This window comes from Syngnathus leptorhynchus, chromosome 4, assembly GCF_054491065.1.
Source record: "Syngnathus leptorhynchus isolate UIUO chromosome 4, UIUO_Slep, whole genome shotgun sequence".
Lineage (NCBI taxonomy): Eukaryota > Metazoa > Chordata > Actinopteri > Syngnathiformes > Syngnathidae > Syngnathus > Syngnathus leptorhynchus.
In genome coordinates this window covers 18,938,794-18,962,090 of record NC_141198.1, presented here as the reverse complement: position 1 = coordinate 18,962,090, position 23,297 = coordinate 18,938,794, and the positions used below count along the sequence as shown (strand labels likewise).

The 23,297-nt window shown below is 50.0% G+C and overlaps 3 protein-coding genes across 5 annotated transcripts; 1 reads left to right on the top strand and 2 right to left on the bottom strand.

The window, feature by feature from the left end:
- Positions 1-135: 135 nt before the first annotated feature.
- On the bottom strand, positions 136-2,663 carry snap29 (synaptosome associated protein 29). 2 transcript variants are annotated; one of them, XM_085909559.1, is made up of 6 exons: positions 2,516-2,663; positions 1,677-1,929; positions 1,404-1,600; positions 1,043-1,128; positions 874-978; positions 136-758 (listed from the first exon to the last, which is right to left on the bottom strand). In XM_085909559.1, exons 2-6 carry the CDS (start codon positions 1,914-1,916, stop codon positions 598-600), a joined length of 789 nt encoding a protein of 262 aa, XP_085765685.1. In that variant the 5' UTR covers positions 1,917-1,929; positions 2,516-2,663; the 3' UTR covers positions 136-597. The 2 variants fall into 2 exon arrangements, with proteins under 2 accessions (XP_085765685.1, XP_085765686.1); XM_085909560.1 differs by having other exon boundaries at positions 1,677-1,924; positions 2,516-2,662.
- A 10-nt stretch (positions 2,664-2,673) lies between these two features.
- On the top strand, positions 2,674-20,394 carry pi4kab (phosphatidylinositol 4-kinase, catalytic, alpha b). 2 transcript variants are annotated; one of them, XM_085909552.1, is made up of 54 exons: positions 2,674-3,042; positions 3,490-3,606; positions 3,873-3,966; positions 4,247-4,335; positions 4,416-4,488; positions 4,575-4,840; positions 4,918-4,984; positions 5,046-5,194; positions 5,284-5,349; positions 5,431-5,527; positions 5,600-5,794; positions 5,863-5,963; positions 6,052-6,181; positions 6,553-6,682; positions 6,752-6,847; positions 7,001-7,184; positions 7,411-7,514; positions 7,608-7,776; positions 7,860-7,910; positions 10,625-10,733; positions 10,849-10,985; positions 11,085-11,218; positions 11,404-11,486; positions 11,562-11,632; positions 11,693-11,817; positions 11,899-11,980; positions 12,047-12,130; positions 12,445-12,534; positions 12,609-12,728; positions 13,294-13,386; positions 13,814-13,970; positions 14,051-14,178; positions 14,239-14,397; positions 14,506-14,657; positions 14,759-14,866; positions 15,014-15,141; positions 15,255-15,413; positions 15,486-15,565; positions 15,643-15,842; positions 15,906-15,996; positions 16,352-16,519; positions 16,602-16,655; positions 16,802-16,922; positions 17,010-17,139; positions 17,419-17,562; positions 17,641-17,711; positions 18,169-18,275; positions 18,343-18,447; positions 18,537-18,662; positions 18,746-18,866; positions 19,041-19,200; positions 19,283-19,372; positions 19,533-19,616; positions 19,696-20,394. In XM_085909552.1, exons 1-54 carry the CDS (start codon positions 2,944-2,946, stop codon positions 19,745-19,747), a joined length of 6,300 nt encoding a protein of 2,099 aa, XP_085765678.1. In that variant the 5' UTR covers positions 2,674-2,943; the 3' UTR covers positions 19,748-20,394. The 2 variants fall into 2 exon arrangements, with proteins under 2 accessions (XP_085765678.1, XP_085765679.1); XM_085909553.1 differs by lacking the exon at positions 2,674-3,042 and adding an exon at positions 3,169-3,305.
- Positions 8,176-10,439, bottom strand: serpind1 (serpin peptidase inhibitor, clade D (heparin cofactor), member 1). The gene is made up of 7 exons (XM_085909555.1): positions 10,346-10,439; positions 9,963-10,231; positions 9,229-9,872; positions 9,007-9,155; positions 8,784-8,908; positions 8,562-8,706; positions 8,176-8,488 (listed from the first exon to the last, which is right to left on the bottom strand). The coding sequence occupies exons 2-7, from the start codon at positions 10,229-10,231 to the stop codon at positions 8,297-8,299; spliced, it is 1,524 nt and encodes a 507-aa protein (XP_085765681.1). The 5' UTR covers positions 10,346-10,439; the 3' UTR covers positions 8,176-8,296.
- Positions 20,395-23,297: the final 2,903 nt, after the last annotated feature.

The window sequence follows — 23,297 nt, the reverse complement described above, 5'->3', positions numbered from 1 at the left end:
GGGTTAGGATCTCATCTCAGTAGAGCACTTGAGAAGGGATACCAAGGCAAACGTTCTCAGCAGATGGTGGTGGTTTAACGCTGCTGCTGCTGCTGCTGCTCCATGTTTAGAAAAAAATACAAATGAAATCAAATGGATGATTCAGGGAACATTTCCTCAACTTCATTCCATGTAATGATTCCAGTCCGCTCTCAGTAACATTTCTCCTGTATCATTCTCAAACAGTCCCAATTCATCGAAACAATCAACGCACAACCAACAGGCTGAGTAAGAAATCAAAGAGCAAAGAATTGTATCGAGTCCAACTGCTGAAAATGTGAACAGGTATCTTCAGGTTCTTTTTCTACACGTCACATTGTTTGGAGGAAGTGAAAGCCAAATCATTTGTTTGTGATCGATTCAAAGAACCAGTCAAATAATTGACCATTGAAAACAAGATGAACATAGTACTACTACAAGTCAAATATACTAAGATGGCACATACATTGATCATACAAAAATGAATATGCGAGTTTATTCTTCATTGGATGGAAAATCGAGTGATGACTTGTCCAAAGAGTCAGTGAGTGAGTGAGTGAGTGAGTGAGTGAGTTTGTTTCATTTGAGCCTTTTAATCTGCTGGTTTGTGCTGTTGATCTTTGTGCCCATCTTGTCCGTTTTGTCGAGCAGAGAATCGATGGAGTCTTCCTGGCTGTCAATCTCAGATTGCAGACCCAAGCCGAGGTTCCTGAGGCGGCTCAAGCCGTCGGCCATTTCATCTAGTCAAGGTGAAAACAAGTATGTAGGCTTGTATCAATCGAGTTTTGAAATACATTTGATGTAACTCCCACAATGAACGGAAGGAAGCTCGCCGTAGATGTTTTGTGAATTTACCTAAATTGTTGTCCAAGGTCTGGTGAGCTTGTCGAAGGTGTCTGTTCTGAGGGTATGCATTTTGCGAGGAGGTGCCGCCATCTACCGATGCCGTGGCTCCAGACCCTAAAAAAAAAACAAAAAAAAAAACAGACGTCAGATTGTATTATCTGTCACACAGTGTACCTACCTCCTGTCTGCAGCTTTCTCAGGTTGGGATGACTGGCTTGGTATTTGTCTTCTTGCCCTTTGCTCGTGGCCAAGGCATTCTGTAACCTGAGGAAAAGAGCAACTTGTCAATAAATGACATGTTAGACGTTAAGACAGAAGTGGGGGGAGGGGGGGGGGGACGACTGCATTGACTTGAAATGGACGGCCGGACGTGTCCTGCTTCTTTGTTTGCATTTGAAAGTTGCCATTGTCAAGATAGTGTCCCATTTGTTATGCTTTGGACTTGGACCATGATTAGCAAAGCAAATCTTTTTTTTACGACAGAATTCTGTTCTCTTTTAAGGCAGGATATAAGAAAAGAATTCTTTTGGGAAGTTCACCTGTCATTGGCCTCGTAGGCTTTGGGCTCCTCTGCCGGAGGTTTGGGCTGTTCGGGTTTGCCCTTGAAGTAACTGACCAAGCCGCCCCAAACACTCTTGATGCTATTGATGTGCTTCTGACTGGTCTTCATGTCCTCATCCATATTGTCCAACATTCTATCTGTCCTTTTTAGAACTTCCCCCTGACGCATCAGCTCCTACACAAACAATAATGAGGATTTGAGGGTGACTTCCTGGTGCCGGACAAATTGGATTCGCGTGACATATCACTACCTCTGCCGTTTCCACGCCCATCTTCTCCGATTCATAGATGAGGCCGATTGAACGGTAGCTGCTGTCCACGGCGGACTGAGCTGTGCGCATCACTTCCTGCTGGAGGTAGCGCTGTCTCCTCTCCGCATCGCTCAGTTCGCTGTCGCCGTGGTCACCGTCCGAGCCCCGGTTTGTAGGCCGGAAACTTTCGTCGTCCTCGTCGTCGTCTGCAAAGGGATTGTGGGACTTTGGATACGCCATGATCTGATCTGACCTGACGGGGCACACAAGCACACGTTTCATGACTCGGTGGCTAATGGTGGGCTTTCGTGGCACATTGGATTGCAATTTCGCCATTTCATAGTCCACAGCTTTGTTTGGCATAGTTCTTTCACAGCCAGCCAGCCAGCCAGCCAGGCAGACATGTCGCTTCATCTTCCTTCCATAATGAACGACAGCACAGTTGAACCTTGACTCATGAATTGAATTTGTTCTGTGAACATGTTTGTAACTCAAAACACGAACTCAATTTCATCGTTCCTTGTCCAAGTGAACGTTCCAGGCACACCAGAAAGAGCCCAAAAAGTAGAAGAGGGAGGATTGACTACTATCAACGGACACGTGTTGATTTGAAAGTAGGCACCCAGCCCTATCAGCTAAAATCGAGATATTACGCAATTAGGCATAGAATTGAAGATTGGGTGTAAACTGCTGACACGTTTCCAATGCTGTGTGGAAACTTGAGTGAGTGCCAGAGAACAAGAGGCCGAAAGAAACGAGCGATGTGCCTGCCAACATTACCCCGAAGACATTTGATGAAGGATTAGAAAAGGGGAACGACCGGCGTTCAAAGAACAAACCTCTGTCTGCTCGTCCCGACCCGTATGCTGTTATTGCTTGCTTGCTAGCTCAGCTCAGCTCAGCGCAGCGCAGCGCAGCGCAGCTCAGGTCAGCTGACCGACTGACTGACTGACTGACTAACTGACTGGTGCGAAGACTTCCGGTGTGACGTCACCGAGCTTCGCAGAGCAGGATTTTCAAGTTGCGCATTACAATTATTAGTACGGTACAAAATGGTGGTTGCTATTCAATCGTACACAACGTGTCATGATTTAAAGGACATTGCATTGGTTGAAAAGTAGGAATTACGGAAGGGCCCTTTTAATGAAATTTGTCCCCCTTGGCTGTCCGTACTGCGCTTTCCAAAACGCGAGTGAGCGGGCGGGCGGGCCGGCGGCTGTCCGTTTCTCACTCGATTGAGGGAGGTAGGGAGGAGGAGGAGGTAAACATGTCGGTGACAGGAGGTGGCCACAGAAGCTTTTATTTCAACACAGTCCTGTCGCTGGCACGCTCTTTGGCCGCACACCAGCCAGCACCGGTGGAAAAGGTGAGGAGGCACAGCAACATGTCTCGCTGGAATTGTCTGCTCGCTCGCTCGCTCGCTCGCTTCCGCACTGGCGGCGGGCGGGCGATCGGGCGACAGCGGCTTCCTTCCATTGATGACTGGCTGACTTTTGACAGGTGTAACTGTGCTTTCATCGACTTTTCGTTTGTCTTCGCGATCTATGGCAAACAAGCGTTTAGTTTGGCGTTGCACCGCAGGGACCGACGGACGGACGGACGGACGGAATCAATAGTCCGTCCGTGTTGGTAAGCACTGCAGTCAAACAGGTTTGAGGGAAGGAACCGTGTTTTGTTGCCATCTTATTGAAAGGCTCTTTTGGCTGCAGTGTCGCAATTCTAGGGGACGCTCGAATGTGTGCAATTGTGCATACTCAGTCAAAGTGCTCCTCTCCTAAGTGCGTGAATAATCCGTTTGTTGGTGTGCTTTTAGGTTCAGAAGCTACAATGTATGTGTCCATTGGAGTCGCGAGGCGTGTTCTCACTCGACGTGCGCCGCATCGACGCCGTCGTGGCCCTGGCTGTCTTTTTGGTGGAATCTGGCTTACAGGTAGGGTCAGGTCAGGTCAAGCACACTGGCACGGCCATAAGATATGATGATACCTACCTTGCTTTCATCTCATTCAACCTGGCGCATCGGCGGACCTTGTCATGTTTTGCATTGACATGACTCCATCTCGTTCCGTGTCAAAGCTATTTGTTTCTGTGCCGCAACTCTTTAAAAAAAAAAAAAAAAAAAAAAAAATTCTTACCTATTCTTTCAAACAGAGTGCTGTTGTCGTCATTTGTGTGTAACCATTTGCCCGGCACCAACAGCACAAAGACGCGCTTGTTCCCTACTTGCTGAGCCTACTGAGAGGCCTCCCACGTGTCCGGTGGATCGAAGAAGGCTCGGGAAAGAAAGGAAAGGGTGAGGACAATCCTCTTACAGGGGAACCAAACCGTCGTGGAGTTCTTGTAGGCCATTTTGTTGGAGGATTTGCGCTTCTTCTGACCGCACTTGTCGAAAGATATACAACAACATGACTTCAGTGACGGCAGCTCAGATCCGCCCACGCACACTTCTGCTTTCAAAACTCCTCCGGCCAATATTCTGTTCAATTTGCTCGCCAATTGTTTTGCAAGGCAGTGTCGAGTACATTCTTACTGCCTTGGTGAGTTTTTTTTGTGCGTCGCCACCTGTTCTCCAGAGTTCCTCCCGCTCGCCGAAAACTTCAGCTTCTGTCTAGTGACCCTTTTGGCAGATGTGGCTCAGAGGGACCGAGACAACAGGCAAGAGGTGAGTCTGCCAAATCTGCTTCACAACGCAGGCGGATGGATGACCCAATCCTACGCTTAGGTTTTCCCCATGTTTTGCAGATATTCAACACCATCGTGGAAGTCATGCAGTCGTTGCAGGAGATGTGCCAGACGCCTGATAATCATGACCAAGGTATGAGCGCGCGCATGGATCACTGATGGGTGGGCAAGTCACGCCTTCAGAAGCCCTGAGAGTCTCCCCCCCCCCCAAATCCGTAGTGTACCTGTGCAGGTACACGGTGCCCAGCTTGTTGGGCATGACGCGAGCGTTTGGCCGCTACAGCGTCACCGACCAAGCCCTCTTGTCCAAGCTGTTCCCCAAACACTGGCCTCGGACTCATTGCGTGGCGGAGGAAACGGAGGGCGTGCGGCGCCGATCCTTCAATGACTTCCGCTCCATCATTCCCAACTCCCTGCTGACCGTGTACCAGAGCGACACGCTGCGCCGTCGCGCTGCAGCCAACCCAGACCCGTCCGCCGCACAGGTCACACAACAGGCGACTTTTGCTTTTGCTGTGGTGGGCTTGAGCTTGAAAGCGGGTTGGTTGGTTGATTGTCTCAGGTTTGCGCGGATGCGGGAGGCCACTCGCCCTGCTCTCCCACCACGCCTGGCCCTCATTACTTTGAAGGTAAAAGTGCTTTTTGTATGCGGGTTCTCCTCCGAGCCTCCGCTGTTGGCTGTCGTTCCAGGTTCCTATCTCCCAGAGAGCAGCGCGGCGGATCCCGACTACTATTTTTCCACAGTCAGCTCCAGTTTCTCTGTCTCCCCTCTCTTCTTGGGGGCGGGAGAGAATGAGGTTGAGGTTCCGGTGGATCTGCTCAGGCGGCTCCTCAGCATGGTTTGCCGTCCGCCGTTATCGTCGATTGATGCCGAACGTGCCGAGCGCGCCCCCCCCCCAAATCTTTTCCTCCGACTCTCTTCATTCAGGTGAAGATATTTGTTTCCGAATCGTTTTTGAAAACCCTGGACGCGACCGTGGCTGAAGTGACGGAGGTAAAGGGGATGTGCGTTGCGGAGGGAGGGAAAAGAGTCCATGGATTGAAGCGATTTTCTGATTTGTTGTTTTCACTGAAGTCCAATCCCGGAACCCGCCTCCATTACAAAAGCTTCAGTGACCCTCTCTACGTGTGCGTGTTCAAAATGCTGAGGGACACGCTATACAACATGAATGGTAAATGACTTGCGCTTGATCCAAACTCCTCATTTGAAGCCGTTTGACTTTGCGCCGCTTTTTGGATCTCAGCCTTACAAGCGGCTTTCGTGCGGGAAGTCCACGACTTTGTCCTGGAGCAATTTAGCAGCAGCCAATCGGAGTTGCAGCGCGTCCTTCGTGACGCGGGGGGTTTGCCGGGGGGGGGACAGAGCCCCCTCAAGCTTCGTTGCCAAGCCAACGCAGCCTGCGTGGACCTCATGGTGTGGGCCGTCAAAGACGAGCAAGGTAATTGAGTAGGAGGGTGGCCGGGGCGCTTGGTTTCCACTCGACCCGTTGCAATGTTGTTTGAACAGGAGCTGAGAACCTGTGCAGCAAATTGACAGAGAAGCTGCAGTCCAAAACCTCCAGTAAAGTCATCATCGCTCACATGCCCTTGCTCATGTGTTGTCTGCAGGTAAAGCAAGCTGAAATAAGTCAGAAACTGATGAGAAATTCATTCTGCCATTGCAAACGACCTGCTTTTGGTGCTGGCTCTCTCTCAGGGCCTGGGGCGTCTTTGTGAGAGGTTTCCTGTGGTGGCGCACTCTGCTACAACATCCCTCAGGGACTTTCTGGTGGTTCCGTCACCCGTCATCATCAAACTCTACAAGTACCACAGCCAGTACAGCGCAGGTATATATATACGCGGTAAACGTGGACACCGCCACTTTCCCATCTGTGTCTCGTCCCCGTATCGATCGGCGCCGCCCGCCGCCGTCATTGACCAGCCGGCGGCAAAAGATAGGTCACCCGCTACTATCGATCGATCCATTGCCTCTGACTTTGTCAACAAAATGTTACGAGTGCACCTCGGACCCCCGAGAGTGACGTTTTGATGATCTTAACTGTCGTAGAAGAACTGAATAGTGAGGCTTCAAAACAATCCAGGGCGGGGAACGCTTTTGTCCATTTGATGTCGCAATATAACTCAAAAGATACATCCAAAAAATACCACTTACTGTACAATAAAACATAAAGTCAAGATTTCTCTTTGGGCAATCCAGGCACTGGAGAAATCCGGATCAACGTCACCAATGAGCACGCTCAGTCCACAGTCAACCTTCTGTCCGGCAAGAAGGACCAACAATCCATGTACGAGCAGCTGCGAGATATCTCCATCGACAACATTTGCAGGTCGGTCGCAGGAAGATCCAGCTCTGTGGGGAGAAAATGATCTCGCAAACATTCCGTCTGCCCGCCCAGATGTCTGAAAGCTGGTTTGACCATGGACAACGTGATTGTGGAGGCCTTTCTGGCCAGTCTGTCCAACCGCTTGTACATTTCGCAGGAGAATGACAAGTGAGTAACTGTCTGTCTGTCTGTCTGTCTGTCTGTCTGTCTGTCTGTCTGTCGGCCTGTCTGCCTGTCTGCCTGTCTGCGTCATGTGAGCGGATCGTTGTTCTTTTCAAACCTCCCTCCCTCCCTCCCTCCCCCCCTCGCTCGCCAATCCAGGGACGCTCACCTCATCCCAGATCACACCATCCGGACGCTGGGCCACATCGCCGTGGCGCTGGGAGACACGCCAAAAGTGATGGAGCACATCCTGCAGATCTTGCAGCAGAAGTTCTGTCAACCTCCGTCCCAGCTGGATGTACTTATCATAGACCAGCTGGGCTGCATGGTCATCACAGGGAATGTGAGTCCCAAGCACCCACCCACCATCTGCCCGTCCGTGTGTGTCCTCTTTTGTTTGCCTTAAAAGATCCGTCCGCTCTTGGCTCTTGGAGGCTTTCGTCAAAATAGAGTGCTCTTATGTATCTCCAGCTACTTTCCATTGTTGTTGTAATTTTTTAAATATTTTTTTTGGGGGTGGAATCCTTCCAAAATGTCGAAAGACTGTATCCGTGGTTTCTGTGCGCTAGCAATACATCTACCAGGAAGTGTGGAACCTATTCCAACAAATCAGCGTGAAGGCCAGCTCAGTCGTCTACTCGGCTACTAGAGACTCCAGAGATCACGGCTACAGGTCAGAGGGCACGTCTACCGAAAGAAGCTGCTATGAGGTTGCTCATCGATCGTGCCTTTGCTCAAGCCGGCCTTGTTCGTATTTCCTCACAAGACACTGCTCGCTGGCTGTCATCAACGCTTTGGCCAACATTGCGGCCAATCTGCAGGGGGAGCATCTGGTGGATGAACTCATGATGAACCTTTTGGAACTCTTTGTCCAGCTCGGCCTGGAAGGGAAGCGAGCCAGTGAGCGGGCGTCAGATAAGGGGCCAGCGCTCAAGGTATGCGTGTGGACGCATTTGCACTGCACTACCTTTGCTATCTATCGCCCAAAAAAAACCAACATCTTTTCTTGTTCTCGCAGGCATCGAGTAGTGCTGGGAATCTTGGCGTTCTCATCCCAGTCATCGCTGTGGTGAGTGGATGCCTTTTCAAGTAATATTTCCAACTTGATTGCTGCATACTGGAGATGAAATATTTACCCAGATGGACAAGAAGTTTCCATTTCTGTCGTTCTTGGAATTTTTTATGACGTATATGTATATATTTTCTTTGAATGGATTCAACTCTGAATTTGGATTCAGATTGGAAATAGCTCCGCAAAAATAACATTGAGACGGAAAAACTTGTGTGACCTCCTCACCCTGGCGATCTCAAGTTTCAAGAAACACACGCTTGGATCACATCTCCTCATTTTACACCAACAAACACGTGTTCATTCATATCCCCCACCACTCCCACCTCCGGCATTACCATTGGCTGGAACAATGTGAAGCGCATTTTTTTTTTTCTTCTTCAAATTTAGTTACGTGACGGGTTGACCACTCGGCCCATGAACACAACGCAGTTCGTACGGTGCTCGTAGATGAGGAAGAGGAAAGGGTGGTCCACTACGAAGCGGATCTGGGAAGAGAGGGGCATGAAGCCCACCTGGGTCAGAGCGGCCGCCTCGGTTCCTTCCTCGTTGACGGTGATGCTTCCCTGGTGCTTAAGCTTGAGGAGAATTTCCGAGAAGCGTGCGTCAGACAAAGCCACGTCTCTCCTCTGCCCACTTCTTCCCACTCACCTTGTTCAAGCCGACTTTATCCGAGGTCATTCCGGAAAAGTCTGCCCCGTCCCGGAACAAGTCGGTGAGACCCATTTCCTTCAGATTGACTATCAAGTCATAGTTCTGCTCCAGTTTAAAGCGAGGAATCACCACCTCGCGGGTCCTGCCGGGGACTCCAGAAATCAGCATCTGGTAGACGTGCCGTGGCGATGTTGAAAATGTCCCAAGGAAGCCGCTCACCTGTTTGTCATGTTATCCAGCCACTTGTTGACCACCGTGGGCGAGATCTCCTGCTCCAAGTTCCTCATGCCCGTTATTTTCCTGGGCAAAGCTATGAGCATGCTGATGTGGCCCGAATAGGGGAGCTGAAAAGGGTTGGGGTTAGGTTTGACACAACGCAAACGATTGGCCTCGATGGCGCTCGCTAAATCAAAGAAAACAAAAAGGGAGCGCTCCAGCTCACCTGTAGGACGTCGCAATCAAGTTCGTGGTCGGCAGCGGCCAGGTAGTTGCCCTTGTTGGTCATCATGGGCACTCGAACGCTCGTCTTGTCATTGGTTCGAAAGTTGCGGTAGTGGGTCATCTCTTTGGGAAATTTCTGTTCCCATGTGCCTGCTCGCGCAAGATACACGGGGTTATGCTATCGGGACGTGAAAAATGACTCCATTTTTTTCCGACGGCCCACCTTTGAAGTACAAGTAGTTGAGCAGCATGAGCACCATATCGGGATCCACGCTCTTAAGCGGCTCCTTGATCAGTCCCTTGGTGAGCTTTAGGATTCGACGGTTCGCTTTGTCCAAGAAGGCCGCGTCGCTAAAGTCCACCGACTGCGGCTCGGCGAAATAATAAGCCTTGGTCTCGGCGCGGAAAGCATCTTTAACCGAGACGTTCTTCTTGACGTAGACGTCGTTGACGGAGCGTAGCGTGTAGCCGTAGTTTCTCCGGAAGAGCCTGTGAGTCAACTTCCTGAAGAGCTTATGCACCGTGTTGTCGTCGTAGTGACTGCTGGCGTTGACAAATTCAGCAAAGCCCAGAACTTTGTAGATCTGTTCCCGCGTGGCGGCTCCGCCTCCTAAAGCCATCATGCCCATGGCGATGGAGATCCCGGCCGGCGCCAGTAAAATGTTGTCGCTCTGGTTGACGTCGTTACGGAGACTCCGATAGAGGTTGAACCCGAATAGGGCGTTGGCGATGTTGAGGCGTTGGAGGCGGGAACGACCGTGAAAGAGCCGCAGGAGTCTGGCACGGCGGATTTTGGGGTCGGACGGTTCGGCGAATATGTCGATGTCCGGGGCGGGGGTGGCGATCTCGTCGATCTCGTCTCCTTCGCTGGAAAATGTCGATGCGTGGGTGCGATGTTTTTGGTTATTTGGTTTATTTTTTATTCCATTGCCTAAAAAGTCTTAAATGGTTACTCACATGTAGTCGTCACTGCCCGTCAACAGGATCTTATCAAAATCAATGTAATCCTGGTCCTCAAAGCCGTCAAAGACCAGGTCATTGGTGATGGTGTTTTCCTTGTGGAACTCCAAGGGGACGTCGTCCATATCTCCTGCCCCCGTGGCTTGGAAGCCTCTGGGCTGCGGGTCGGAGGGACTAAAGTGTGACGTGAGGTCTTTGATGGCAGCCAGCGCCGGACTGAGCAGTAGGCAGCAGGCCACCGAGACCACTCTCACTATCAACTGCATCTTGAAAGGGGCAACGTGGAAAAGCTCGTTCAACGTACACGCAATACGATCTGCCGCAATGAAACGAGACGTAACAAATTCCAAGTTGTCGACGTTTCCCCAGTGTCTTCTTACCTTGGCCGTGTGCTGTCTGTCGTGTGTGTTTGTTTTCGCAAGCAGTGATTGAACTTTGACGTGGTCTCCTGCTGAACAAACACACCAGATCAAACAGACCCAAAAGTCCTGTGACTCAATAACATTTGCCTGAACTCACTTCAGCTATTCATTCTCTGGCGATACCGAAAAAAAAAAAAAAATATATATATATATATATCTCAAATATGTGTTATTGATTTTCTTTTAGGAATGATTATCGGAATGGATCCGTTCATTCATTCCATTTTGAATTCGCAGTTGACCAGACGACTGCCGCCAATCAAAGAAGCTAAGCCCCGCCTCCAGAAGCTGTTTCGAGACTTTTGGTTGTACTCGGTGGTCATGGGTTTTGCTGTGGAAGGATCAGGTGGGATGAAGAGCTTTAGCACAGCTTTAGAAACATTTTGCTGTGTTCGGGTCACTGCAAATGGTGACCAATATAGTTCGGTGTTTGTTGTGTATCCTGAGTCGTGTCTTTGCAGGTCTCTGGCCCAAGGAGTGGTATGAAGGTGTTTGTGAAATTGCCACCAAGTCTCCTCTGCTGACCTTCCCCAGCGGGGAGCCCCTTCGCTCGGAACTGCAGTACAACTCTGCCTTGAAAAATGACACCGTCACGGCGGTAGTGCCTGCCCACCAAAGCGCCATCCACCTTGCCTTGCATGCTTGTTGAAAGCATCTCTTCTCCTCTCCTCCCCTCCTCTCTTCTCCCCCCTCCCAGGCAGAGTTGAACGAGTTGCGGGCGACCATCAACAATCTCTTGGACCCCTCCCCGGAAGCATCTGCCCTTATCAACAAGCTTGATTTTGCCATGTCCACGTATCTTCTCTCGGTGTACAGATTAGAATATATGAGGTCAGGAAAAATCAGAAACTAGCGACCGATAGCGAGTGCTAAATTTAGCAGATGGTGCACACTGATGTGTAAAAAAACCAAACCTAAAACCAGAGACAAGAGTTGATCCTTTTCTTCGAAGAAGCCACATCAGCAGGCTTGTGTTTATTAAAGGATGCATTTTTGCTTGTTTGATTTTCTTGTAGGATGCTACACTCCAACGATCCTGACCGCTTCCAGGTCATGTTTCGCTATTTCGAAGACAAAGCCATTCAGAAAGACAAATCCGGTAAGGCTTTTTTTTTTGGGAATCATTATTATTATTTTTCATCTTCCCCAAATTCCTGTTCCGTGTCATCATCAGGAATGATGCAGTGCATCATTTGTGTCGGCGACAAGGTGTTTGACGTTTTCCTTCAAATGATGGCTGACAAGGTGAGTGCGTCTTTTTCCTTTTGCATTTGATTCAGCAACATTTGGATTTTTTTCTTCCAGCCAAAGACCAAAGAGCACGAAGAGGAACTGGAGCGTCATGCCCAATTCTTGCTGATTAATTTCAACCACACCCACAAGAGGATCCGCAGGGTGGCGGATAAATATCTTTCGGGGTTGGCCGAGACGTGAGTTGTCTTCCTCTTCCCGTCGCCTTGACTGCATCAGGCGTGTTAGTATCGGATGTTTGTGTCTCCTGCTTTGACCAGATTCCCACATCTGCTTTGGAATGGCCGCGTGCTGAAGACCATGTTAGACATTTTGCAGACCCTCTCGCTGTCTCTAAGTGCAGTAAGTATTTTGGTTGTTCCACAAAATAGAAGCTGGAGTCGAAAGTGATGTTTTCCACTTGTTCAGGACATCCACAAGGACGAGCCTTATTATGACATTCCCGATACTCCGTACAGCGTTACCGTACCGGATACGTATGAGGCCAGAGAGGTATGTTGTTGTGTCCGCTAGAGGGCAGCGCTGCGCTGCCTAGTTTAGTGCTTGGCAAATCAAAATATCCTACACTCGCAACTGAACGTATATTGGGAGAAGAGAAAAAAAAAAAAAACTAACAAAGTGCTGTTCAAGGTTTTTACTTTAGTACAGCACAATTATGGACTTTGAATTCAGTGATACTTTATTTGCTTTTGTTACTTTTACCCAACCTACCGGTCTAGTTATTTCTTCGCCGTCTCTAAATGCTTTTCTGTTTTCACTCGTGCGGTAATCGCATTTATTGATTGGATTATTTGCACCCTTCTCAGAGCATCGTGAAGGACTTTGCTGCTCGCTGTGGGGAGATCCTGAAAGAAGCAATGAAATGGGCCCCTTCGGTCACAAAGTCACACCTGCAGGTGTGTCTTTCACCAACTCGCTGAAAAGGATCCAGCATGTATCTGTGAACATTTGATTGTTTTGTGTCGGGCAGGAGTACTTGAACAAGCATCAGAACTGGGTGTCGGGTCTGTCCCAGCACACGGGCCTGGCCATGGCCACGGAGAGCATCTTGCACTTTGCAGGCTACAACAGGCAGAGTACCACTCTGGGCGTGAGTCTCTCTCTCTCACGCACACATACGCTTGGGCCCCTTTGTGTGCAGTTGCCAATAAATATTGCATCTGGGCCAACTTAGCTGAGCCTAAAGATTACTCGTGTCGAAAATCCAGCAAACTTCTGTACCTTTTTCAATGGCTAACAGCAAATGTGCTCTTTAGCCGCTTGCAGGCAACATATTTATTTATTTATTTTTATTTTTTTTTGCACGTTGATGTGTTTACTTGTGTTAGTGGTATTGTCTATTGGAATAATGTTGATTTCCATTGGCGCTCCCAATCCATTTTTGTCGTGCCTACGTGCGGCACGGCACGGCACGGCACGGCATAGGTGTTCTCCGGCTTGCTTTTACGCTATTTGCGTCTTTCATTTGCTTCATTAGTTTTATTTGTCTCTGTCAAACTACCCGGCTGGTCGATTGGCTGCTTTACGGATTTTGCTTGGGCGCAATGGTGGTTTGTTTGGCTCAGGTTGGTTTGAAGAAAAATCGCAATGAGGCGGGGGCTTGCAAGCCACAGTTGTCCTCTGCTTAGCCACAACACAAATGACATATTTTGCAGAACACCCAGCTGACAGAGAGACCTGCGTGTGTGAAAAAAGATTACTCCAACTTCATGGCCTCTCTCAACCTGCGTAACCGATACACTGGGGAGGTATGCTCTACTTTTGTTTGTTTGTCGTGTAAGCGTTCTTAGGAGTTGAAAGTAGAAGTCAACCCCCGCGTTTTCTTTGTCATCAAACGTTCTGGGGAGCGGAGCCCGGTGTTCCGATCCCAGTCGCCAGGTCACAAGCGATCACGACTCGTTACTTTTCTGAAGCTGAGCCATTTTCAGTCGACAGTGGCAAAATGGCCGGCCGCCCTTTGAGATTTGCCGCTGCCGGCCGAACTCGTATTCCGCAAGCAAATGCAATATGAATCGGAATGCTGCCTTTTGTTAAGTTGTCGACGTGTCATATTTCTGGCTCGCTTGACGTCCTCTCGATGTAAAGAGCCCGACTGACGTGATACGGCCTTATTATTATTATTATTATTGCTCCCGTTCCCTATCGAGAATGTATCAAAGATGCGTTTGTTACCAGGTTGCCGGTATGATCCAGTTTTCCGAGGCGACGCGCAGTCAATCGGACCTGAACGAGTTGATGATTGAGCAGACGACGAGCGCTCTGGACAGCCGAGATCCGGAGGCTTTCACGCGGGCCATGTTCAAGATGGCGGCCTTGCTAATAATCACCAAAAGTCAGCACTGCATTCTGCACTGTAAAACACTGTGGATCTGTAAAAGCATTTTGAAGGGACTCCTCCTTTTTGGCTGCCAGACTGCCATCCTCCACTGTTGCACCATCTTTGCTGGTCGCCCCTGAAGATGTTCACCGAACATGGCATGGAAACGGCCATCGCGTGCTGGGAGTGGCTCCTGGCCGCACACGACGGCGTTGAAGTTCCGGTGAGTAGCGTAGCGTAGCTTCCAAATGACTGGTGAATCAATCTTGTGCTTTGTGTCCAGTTCATGCGTGAGATGGCAGGCGCTTGGCAGATGACGGTTGAGCTGAAGATGGGTCTGTTCTCCGTCGCCAAGGCGGAGGCGGGCCCCCTGGCTGTGTCGGAAGAGAGCCAGCCCGCACCCTGCGCACCCGACGTCATACCCCACTTCCTGTGGATAGAGGTCAGGGATGTCTGTTGTATCCCGAGACGGTCTTATCTTATCTTATCTTATCTTATATCTTGTCTTATGTTTTATGTCTTGTCTTGTCTTGTCTTTATCTTCTTCCAGTTTCTGGTGCAGAGGTTCGAAATAGCCAAATACAGCAGCTCGGACCAAGTGGAGATTTTCACCACCATCCTGCAGAGGTCGCTGTCTCTGAGCGTGGGAGGAGCCAAAAGCCGCTTGAACACCCACGTGGCAGCTATCGGGCCAAGATTTCGGTGCGCCGCCGTCTGATGCTTTGAAAGGGCGTGCTGAGCACAAGGACCTACCTCGCTCGCTCGCTCGCTCGCTGACTCGGTCTGTCTGCTTCATTTTGTAGACTGCTCACTCTGGGTTTGACTCTCCTGCACGCTGACGTGGTGACCAACGCCACCGTCAAGAACGTCTTGCGAGAGAAGATCTATTCCACAGCTTTTGACTATTTCAGGTAGAAAAGAGGAGCAGGGCAGGGCAGGGCAGGGCAGGGCAGGGCAGGGCAGGACCCCCCTGTCGGTCTCTGTCGGTGAACTCATTTAGGGCAGGGCAGGACCCCCCTGTCGGTCTCTGTCGGTGAACTCGTTTGCTTTTGTTTTAGTGTCACTCCCAAATTTCCCACTCAAGCTGATCAGAGGTTGAGAGAAGATATCGGCATCGTGATCAAGTTCTACGCTTGCCTGCAGTCGGACAAAAAGTATCTGGCTGCCAACCAGCTGGTTCCCCCAGGTTGGCTCCTTTTCCATACCTATTCCGACTCAATGGAACGAAGGAGCTATTTTTCTGTTTGGATTGGCCAGGTGTTGTGGCAAGAATGTGCTCTGATGCCATGATTTCATTAGATCCGCAAGACATGTCGGTCAACAGCTTGACAGTGATGGGGGTGACGGACAGCCGCAGTAACCTGGATGCGGCCGTGGGTCAGAGGCAGCAGGTGGCTCAGGGATGGATTAACACCTACCCTCTGTCCTCCGGGATGTCCACCATATCTAAGAAATCAGGTTGGACAAGTCTCACCGTGTCTGTCAAAAGAGGAAAAAGATGGCTGATATGTTTCTCCTGTAACGTCAAAGGCCTCTCCAAAAAAAGCAACCGAGGCTCTCAACTGCACAAGTACTACATGAAACGTCGTACCCTTTTACTGGCTTTACTGGTATTTATATGTTTGATGGCGTCGTCGTCAATCGGAAAAAAGCAGGAATTCACCGCTTGGTTTTTGCCGTATCGTAGGCCAGCGAAATTGAGCGTCTGACCACATGGTACAACCCCTTGTCGACTCAAGAGCTGGCCATCGCCACAGAGCAGTCTGTGGAGACCAGCATCAGCAACTGGAGGTCCAAATACATCAGCTTGACGGAGAAACAGTGGAAGGATAACGTCAATCTGGCGTGGAGCATTGCGCCCTACCTGGCGCTGCAGCTTCCTGCCAGGTTTGCAGCCATTTATTTCGCTTTGGAATGATCCATGTGATATGTCCTGGCTTTGTCCTCAAGGTTTAAACACACGGAAGCCATTGTGTTGGAGGTGACCCGTCTGGTGCGTTTGGATCCAGCCGCTGTGTGCGACGTCCCTGAGGCAGTCAAGGTGAGCTCCTCGACCAAGGAGGCCCTTGCCTAAAGTAGTCCCGCAAAATTGTAGTCATTCTTCAATCCTTAATGGATTGGTTCAAAGGTGAGCCAAGATTGCCCATCCTTTCGTCTTCTCTAGCTCCAGGAAAGGCTCTAGGTGCGAAATGGTTTCTACTCAACATCTTTGACCTGTACGTTAGCATTTGAAAGTGCTAAGCTATCCGTGACCCGGCTTCTCTTAATGAGAGCGCTCGATGAGCCTCTCCCACGTGTTGGCAGGAAGGACAACAAAGGCGGCTTTCTATGCTGTCGTTCATTGCCGCCGCCGTGTGCAAAATATTCATTCATACCCGGGGTCCATTTGTCCACAGTTCCTAGTGACGTGGCACACCATCGACGCCGACTCTCCCGAGCTGAGTCACATCCTGTGCTGGGCGCCCGCCGATCCACCCACGGGACTGTCCTACTTCTCCTCCATGTACCCGCCTCACCCGCTCACGGCTCAATACGGGGTCAAAGTACTCCGCTCTTTTCCTCCTGTACGCTCGCACGGCAACTCTCACCTTGACATTTCCAGGGGCCGCTGGAATGTTTTCAACTTCTTTTGACTGCTTTTTCTAGGACGCCATCTTGTTTTACATTCCGCAAATTGTCCAGGCGCTTCGTTACGACAAGGTGACTGACTATATGAAGCCAGACCAAATCGGTTCACAACGATAAAGACGAAAGGCATTAACGGCCCAGTCCATCTCCGACATAGCAGCGGCCGTTGCTTGTGCTTCCTTTTCACCGCAACCCAGTCTCGTTATCTGGCCGTCTAGATGGGTTACGTGAGAGAATACATCCTGTGGGCTGCTCAGAAGTCCCAGCTCCTCGCCCATCAATTCATCTGGAACATGAAGACCAACATCTACCTGGATGAAGAGGCCCACCAGAAAGACCGTAAGAGAAGGCTCATCTCACAACAAAGTGGGCACGTAAAAATTCAATCTTCTCTCGCGCGCGCTTCCCCCCCCCCCCCCACTGCAGCCGACATTGGCGAGCAGTTGGAGCAAATGGTGGAGGAGATCACAGGCGGCTTGTCCGGACCAGCCAAGGACTTCTACCAGCGAGAGTTTGACTTTTTCAATAAGGTCACCAACGTGTCAGCCACTATCAAGTACGACCAACACGCGTTCAAAGAAGCTGCGAAGAGCAGACAAATAGGCCTCGGTTTACTATGTGGACTTTTCCCGTGTGTTCCAATGTTTGGCTCTTCGTTCCGCTGATTGGAAGCGGCTCACCGGAGGGAGCTCGTTATTTGTCCCACTCCGGCGGGATGACAAAACTCCCCTCGGTTCTCATTAGGCCAATCATCCCCCTTGTGAACGACAACAGAGGCGAGCTGTCACCCGCGGTGTCGAGTCATTCTGTGAGAGACTTTGTTTGTCCCGACCAGACCTGTTCCCAAAGGGGAGGAGCGGAAAAAGGCCTGCCTGGAGGCGCTATCCCAAATCAAAGTCCAGCCTGGCTGCTATCTACCCAGCAACCCGGAGGCCATCGTGTTGGATATAGACTACAAATCAGGGACCCCCATGCAGAGGTGTTGCCACTGAACGCTCAGCATTCATTTAGCACACACATCAAAAAGTCACACCCGGTCAAATTTGTGTCTGTCCAGTGCTGCCAAAGCTCCCTACCTGGCCAAATTCAAAGTCAAGAGATGTGGCGTCAGCGAGCTGGAAAAAGAAGGTATCGTCCTCCGAGATAGATTGCTTCAGAACGCCGAGCGAAGTCCGCTTTATTGTCCCTTTCCGAGGTGGAAATTGCCTTACCACAAACGAGAAGGCACATACAATGAACAAACAAACGAGAGCGAGCGATAGAAATGAGAGGAGCAAAAACGGAGCGAGTGTGCATACAGCAGACAGACAGACAGACAGACAGTCCCAATACAGCGCCAGAGTAGTGCAAGAAAGGCGGGCCAGGCCAGGACCCAGGGCGGTGAGAGAGAGTTCAGGATCCCAACAGCCTGCCTGGATGGAGTATGAAGCTGTTGCCGGCCGCTCTCAATGGTGCCACGGGAGAATGTGCTCATGATGGCTGGGCTGGTGGAGCTCTTGCTCACTCGCCTGAGGAAGTCCAGTTGATGGGTTTATCGTGGCTTTAAAGGAAGCGAGAATATGGCTTCCGGCTGTCTTCCCTTCAGGTCTGCGCTGCCGCTCCGACTCTGCCGATGAGGAGAAAAGCCGAGAAGAGGCCAAGCCAATCTGTTGGCAGGCGGCCATCTTTAAAGTGGGCGACGACTGCCGACAAGTACTGACCTCTTCCGCTGACCCCACTCGAATGAGCTCCTATTTACAAATGTCGTCTTTGTGTTTAGGACATGCTTGCGCTTCAAATCATCAGTCTGTTCAAGAACATCTTTCAGCTGGTGGGCTTGGACCTCTACGTGTTCCCGTACAGGGTGGTGGCCACAGCTCCAGGGGTAAGAGCGCCTCAAAAAAGGATGCCCAATCAACTTGCCGGCTGGCGCTTATGTCAAATGCCCCCCCCCCCCCCCCCCCCTAATGCTAGTGCGGCGTGATCGAGTGCATTCCCGACTGCAAGTCTCGGGATCAGCTCGGCCGCCAAACGGACTTCGGCATGTATGATTATTTCCGCAACCAGTACGGCGATGAATCCACGCTGGCGTTCCAGAAGGTAGCGTCGGTTGGTAGCCAATGAGCGGCCGGGTGAGATGAGACGAGACGAGACTCCCCCCCGCTTTGCGTTTGTCCTCGCAGGCGCGCTACAACTTCATTCGTAGCATGGCGGCGTACAGCCTGCTGCTCTTCCTGCTGCAGATTAAAGACCGCCACAACGGCAACATCATGCTGGACAGCCAAGGCCACCTCATCCACATCGGTATGTTGCTTTTTGTCTCTCTATTCTTTGCATTGGGTTATTTCTGTTGCTTTGCAGAAACAAACCTAGGTAGTCAGACAAACAAGATTAGCAATGCAAATGAGCATTTCTCATCAATTCTTTGAATGCAAAGTGGCCTCCGCGTAACAGTTGGCTGCGCGTTGGCATCGGCAGACTTTGGCTTCATGTTCGAAAGCTCCCCCGGCGGCAACCTGGGCTGGGAGCCTGACATCAAGCTGACGGACGAGATGGTGATGATCATGGGGGGCAAGATGGAGGCCACGCCCTTCAAGTGGTTCATGGAGATGTGCGTGAGGGGTTACCTCGCAGTCAGGTGAGTAGTGCTGCGCCCGCCTGCCCAAACGACTTCCTGTGCCAAAACGACGCTCACCACGCGATGGCACTGGCCAATTTAGACCTTACATGGATGGTGTGGTCTCCCTGGTGAACCTCATGTTGGACACGGGACTCCCCTGTTTCAGAGGGCAAACCATCAAGTTGCTCAAGTGAGTTTCCATTTTGTATGAAGAAAATATCAGCACTACCTTGAGCTTCAGTTTAAACGCAGACGCGAAGCAAACAAAACAACAAGGTCTAGCATTGGCGACCGACGTCTAGTGTCACACTCCGTATTGGCCTAAAACCTTGACTTGTGGGTGGTCGCAGGCAGCGCTTCAACCCCGGTTTGAGTGAGAAAGAAGCAGCCGCTTTCATGATCAAAGTCATCCAGAATTGCTTCCTGAGCAGCAGGTGGGCTGCTCGCATTTGGCTTCTTTTAAGTTCCATCGACTTGTTGTTTGCCAATTGTCTCTTGTGATTTTACCCACAGGAGTCGAACCTACGACATGATCCAGTACTACCAAAACCAGATCCCCTACTAAACCTGAGCATGGACTGTTTGTGCGTTGCGTGCCTTCAATAATCTCCTTCATACAGTCTGTTGCATTGTTTGATGGCCTCTTGTCTTTTTATTTCCCTTCTGTGTCACTATTGACAAATGATTACACTCGCGTGCGCTTGAATCTGATCTGGTCGAAAGCATTCTTGATGAAAACGCCACGGTTCGGTAGCGGCCCGTTCCGGCCTCTCGTTCCCGAGGAGGATCGCTACTGCTTTTGTTTGATGCGGTGCTGATGATGAGGGTCACGGTTGCCTTGGGTGGGTGGTTGGGTGGTTGGGTGGGTGGGTGATGCTGCTCTCTAGATATCTATATCTATCTAGATATCTATATGTATATTGTGTGTGTTATGTCGCATCCAAAGGAAAGGCTTGCTGTTTTTTGTGATGCAGGTGATATTGTTGCATTCAGAAGGTCTGTACGGATTCGTTTGCCGTGAATGTTTTTCAGAGCAGTCAAAGCTGGCGTGCACTCGTTTGTTCGTCGGTCGGTACCGTCGCCGATTGTAAAGATTTTGCCTCTCTTTGTACATTTCTAGCTGCGACCCATCCTCTGTCTTCTTTTTCTGTATATTGATGCCTTTTGAATCAGAATGCACAACATGTTCAATCAAATAAAGATTCTATTGATTGAAAGAAACACTTGAGACTCTCTCTCATTCAAGGCAGTTAGTCTAAATGTGCCCTGCCTGCAAAAAAAAAAAAAATCCGATGGTATAGGCTCCTTCACCCGAGACCCTCATTGGAACAATTATTGTACTTCCAATCATTCATTATAGCAATACACTAACATAATTCGTCTTCCACAACGTCCACGAGAGGGCGGCACAATCCAAATAATAGCCGAGAACCCAAGCGCTTACTTCAAGAACACTAGAATAAACGTTCTCGTGTGTTTTTTCCCTAGTAAAATATTGTCATTGATTCAAATATTTGTGCGAAATGTTCATTTATGTATGATTGTCATTGTTCATATGACAATAATAAGCAATAATATCAAACAAATGAGCAGTTGCTGCAATGGCATCGTGCAAGGTTTTTTCTCGGTAGTATTTTGTCCGAAACATTTCTGCTATTTTCTTTTTCAATTCTGGCTTTCTGTTACATTGATATTCTGCATGGTTGAAGCGTATTTCAATGGGGGAAAAAAAGCAAGCTCGGTGTCGGTGGGAAGACGAGCGCTCACGTGATGAGGATGGTAATGGGGCAAAAAGTGCTGATGCCTTTTGAGCGTTTCACGTTGGATTCACATTTCATTGCACCTACACCTACCGTAGATTTCCACCTTGATGTCACTGAGTGTTGATGCTGCTTGATGTTCATCTGATCCCTGCAGTCCCGCTTCCTGAACCTTGACCTTCAAGTCCATGACGACAATGACGGTGACAATTATTTCTCGCAGTAATAATACGAGGGGGGCAGACGGCGGCCGCGAGCGCCATGTTGATGACATTCGTGGGAAATGAATTTCCACTTTCATGATGTACTACTTACTATACACTATAACCATCAAAGTGTTGCCAGAGAAAAGGCCTTTTGTCCGTCCGGCCGGCCGTATGCAGACAGTCAGGTCCATTGATGACGCCGCCGCCGCCGCTGCTCATCGCCCATCGAGGCCTCACTCAATAGCAGCGTTGAAGTATGTGTGAGGCTCATTCTCCTCAAGTAGGACTTAGGAAGTACAGCTAGCTCATTTGAAGATACATTTTTCACTCCAAAATAATCAGTAGACCTATCCCATCGACAAAAAGTAACCTTATTAGTAGTCTTCCTTCTTTTGTGGTCCCAAGTCAGGCTAGAGGAGTGTGACTGCTCACAGTGAGGGGGCACCCTTAACCCACTTAAGTGTATCAAATCATGAAGCACCCATGTGAGAGAGGCCTTGTCAACGACCCCAAAAACACAACAACAACAACAACACTCTCTTTCTGTCTTGTGGTCTGCATGTGTGTCGGTGCCCACGTGTTATCCAACAATTGGCGCAGGCTGCTGAATGGGGGCCCTGTGTGGGCCCTCTCCTTATCATGTGACCTTTGATCTGTTTGGACTGCGTGACCAACAGACGCTGTGACGGGCGGGACACATACGTCCAAAGTGGAAACAATGCAGTGCAGTGCAGTCGGACGCCATCCAAAAGGGTGTATATATCTGACGGGCGGAATCCATTTGGTTTGTTGTTGGTGACCAGCAGACTTTCTGAGAGTCTTTTTGCTACCAAGTTTCATTGATATACTGATATTATATTGATTACGTATTTGAGGATCAACATCAGCTATAAGCTAGCAACTGTCCTTGTCCTCCATTGAGCGCCGGCCAGCCATGGCAACCGGGCCTCAACAAAAAGCCCTCTGCCACTCTCCCCGAAAGCCGCCCGCAGTTGCCACGGAGACCCATTGAGATGCCCGGTGGTGACCCCTGACCCGAGGGGGAGGCTGGTGAATGTGGCTGAAAGGCCGGGGCATCTGGGCTATCATCTGGCGCCTCACAAAGCCCCCTCGCCAGCTGGGGAGGAGGGCAGGACGGGGGGCACCAAAAACAGACAGCGAGAGAACATTCTTTTTTTTCTCCGTCTCCTCTTCAGAGAGAGTGGCCATTGACACTGTGCATCTCATTAGGATTCGCCCCCCCCCCCCCCCCCTTCCCTGGGTCTGCATGGAGCCCAGAGTCTCGGCAGCTGCTTGGAGCATTCAAGCTCAAGTGCAGTGGTTGGAGGGGAAGATGGTGTGTGTGCGTATGTGGGGGGGGGGGGTCTTGGACATATGCCACCATCACTGGGACTCACTGGTCATAGCCGGATTCAACAGTGAACCTGTTCTAATGCTTTTAGATTAATGCTAATAAGCATCTATGTTCCGCTGTGACAAGGGGGCGCCCCCGAAGATGGATCTCAAAAAAGGGTGCATTTCATTCACTCTTTCAGGTCCCACAAACACAATAGCAACTAGAATTTGCAATTTCTGGAGAAATTGCGTGTGAAGGCGAAGAAGCTGAATATTTTTTGGGTCACTTCTGGTTTTATTTTGGTCATTTCCGGTTTATTTGGGTCACTTCCGGTTTACCTGAGGTCACTTCCTGTTTATTTGGGTCACTTCCGGTTTACCTGGGGTCACTTCCGGTTTGCCTGAGGTCACTTCCGGTTTATTTAGGGTCACTTCCGGTTTGCCTGAGGTCACTTCCGGTTTGCCTGAGGTCACTTCCGGTTCATTGGGGGTCACTTCCGGTCTATTTGGGGTCACTTCCGGGGTCCCTGGGGTCACTTCCGGTCCAATCAGGGCTCATTGGGGTCACTTTAGGGTCAATCCAAGATGGCCGCCACATAGTGGAAGTGGGGGTCAAGGGGGTGAATATGGGAAGCATAAGGTGAATAAAGTTGGAATGGGTTGAATCCGTTGAAAAACGTGGAATTTAGAGGTGAAAAACGGAATTTGGGGGAATTTGGTGGAATTTGGTGGAATTTCAAATTTGAAAATGCGGAATTTTTGGGAAGTGGGAATTTGGGGAATAGCGTGGAAGAATATGAAGAGTTGAAAGCTG

Excerpts from the sequence above, each read along its gene's own strand:
- snap29 (XM_085909559.1), bottom strand. The coding sequence starts at position 1,916 with ATGGCGTATCCAAAGTCCCACAATCCCTTTGCAGACGACGACGAGGAC. Across the intron at positions 1,129-1,403 it reads GCCTACGAGGCCAATGACAG|GTTACAGAATGCCTTGGCCA; the intron begins GTGAACTTCCCA and ends TCTTTTCCTCAG. Across the intron at positions 979-1,042 it reads GAGAAAGCTGCAGACAGGAG|GGTCTGGAGCCACGGCATCG; the intron begins GTAGGTACACTG and ends TTTTTTTTTTAG.
- pi4kab (XM_085909552.1), top strand. The coding sequence starts at position 2,944 with ATGTCGGTGACAGGAGGTGGCCACAGAAGCTTTTATTTCAACACAGTC. Across the intron at positions 15,142-15,254 it reads CAACCAGCTGGTTCCCCCAG|ATCCGCAAGACATGTCGGTC; the intron begins GTTGGCTCCTTT and ends TGATTTCATTAG. Across the intron at positions 15,566-15,642 it reads CCCTTTTACTGGCTTTACTG|GCCAGCGAAATTGAGCGTCT; the intron begins GTATTTATATGT and ends GCCGTATCGTAG.
- serpind1 (XM_085909555.1), bottom strand. The coding sequence starts at position 10,231 with ATGCAGTTGATAGTGAGAGTGGTCTCGGTGGCCTGCTGCCTACTGCTC. Across the intron at positions 9,156-9,228 it reads CAACTACTTGTACTTCAAAG|GCACATGGGAACAGAAATTT; the intron begins GTGGGCCGTCGG and ends TTGCGCGAGCAG. Across the intron at positions 8,489-8,561 it reads ATAAAGTCGGCTTGAACAAG|CTTAAGCACCAGGGAAGCAT; the intron begins GTGAGTGGGAAG and ends ATTCTCCTCAAG.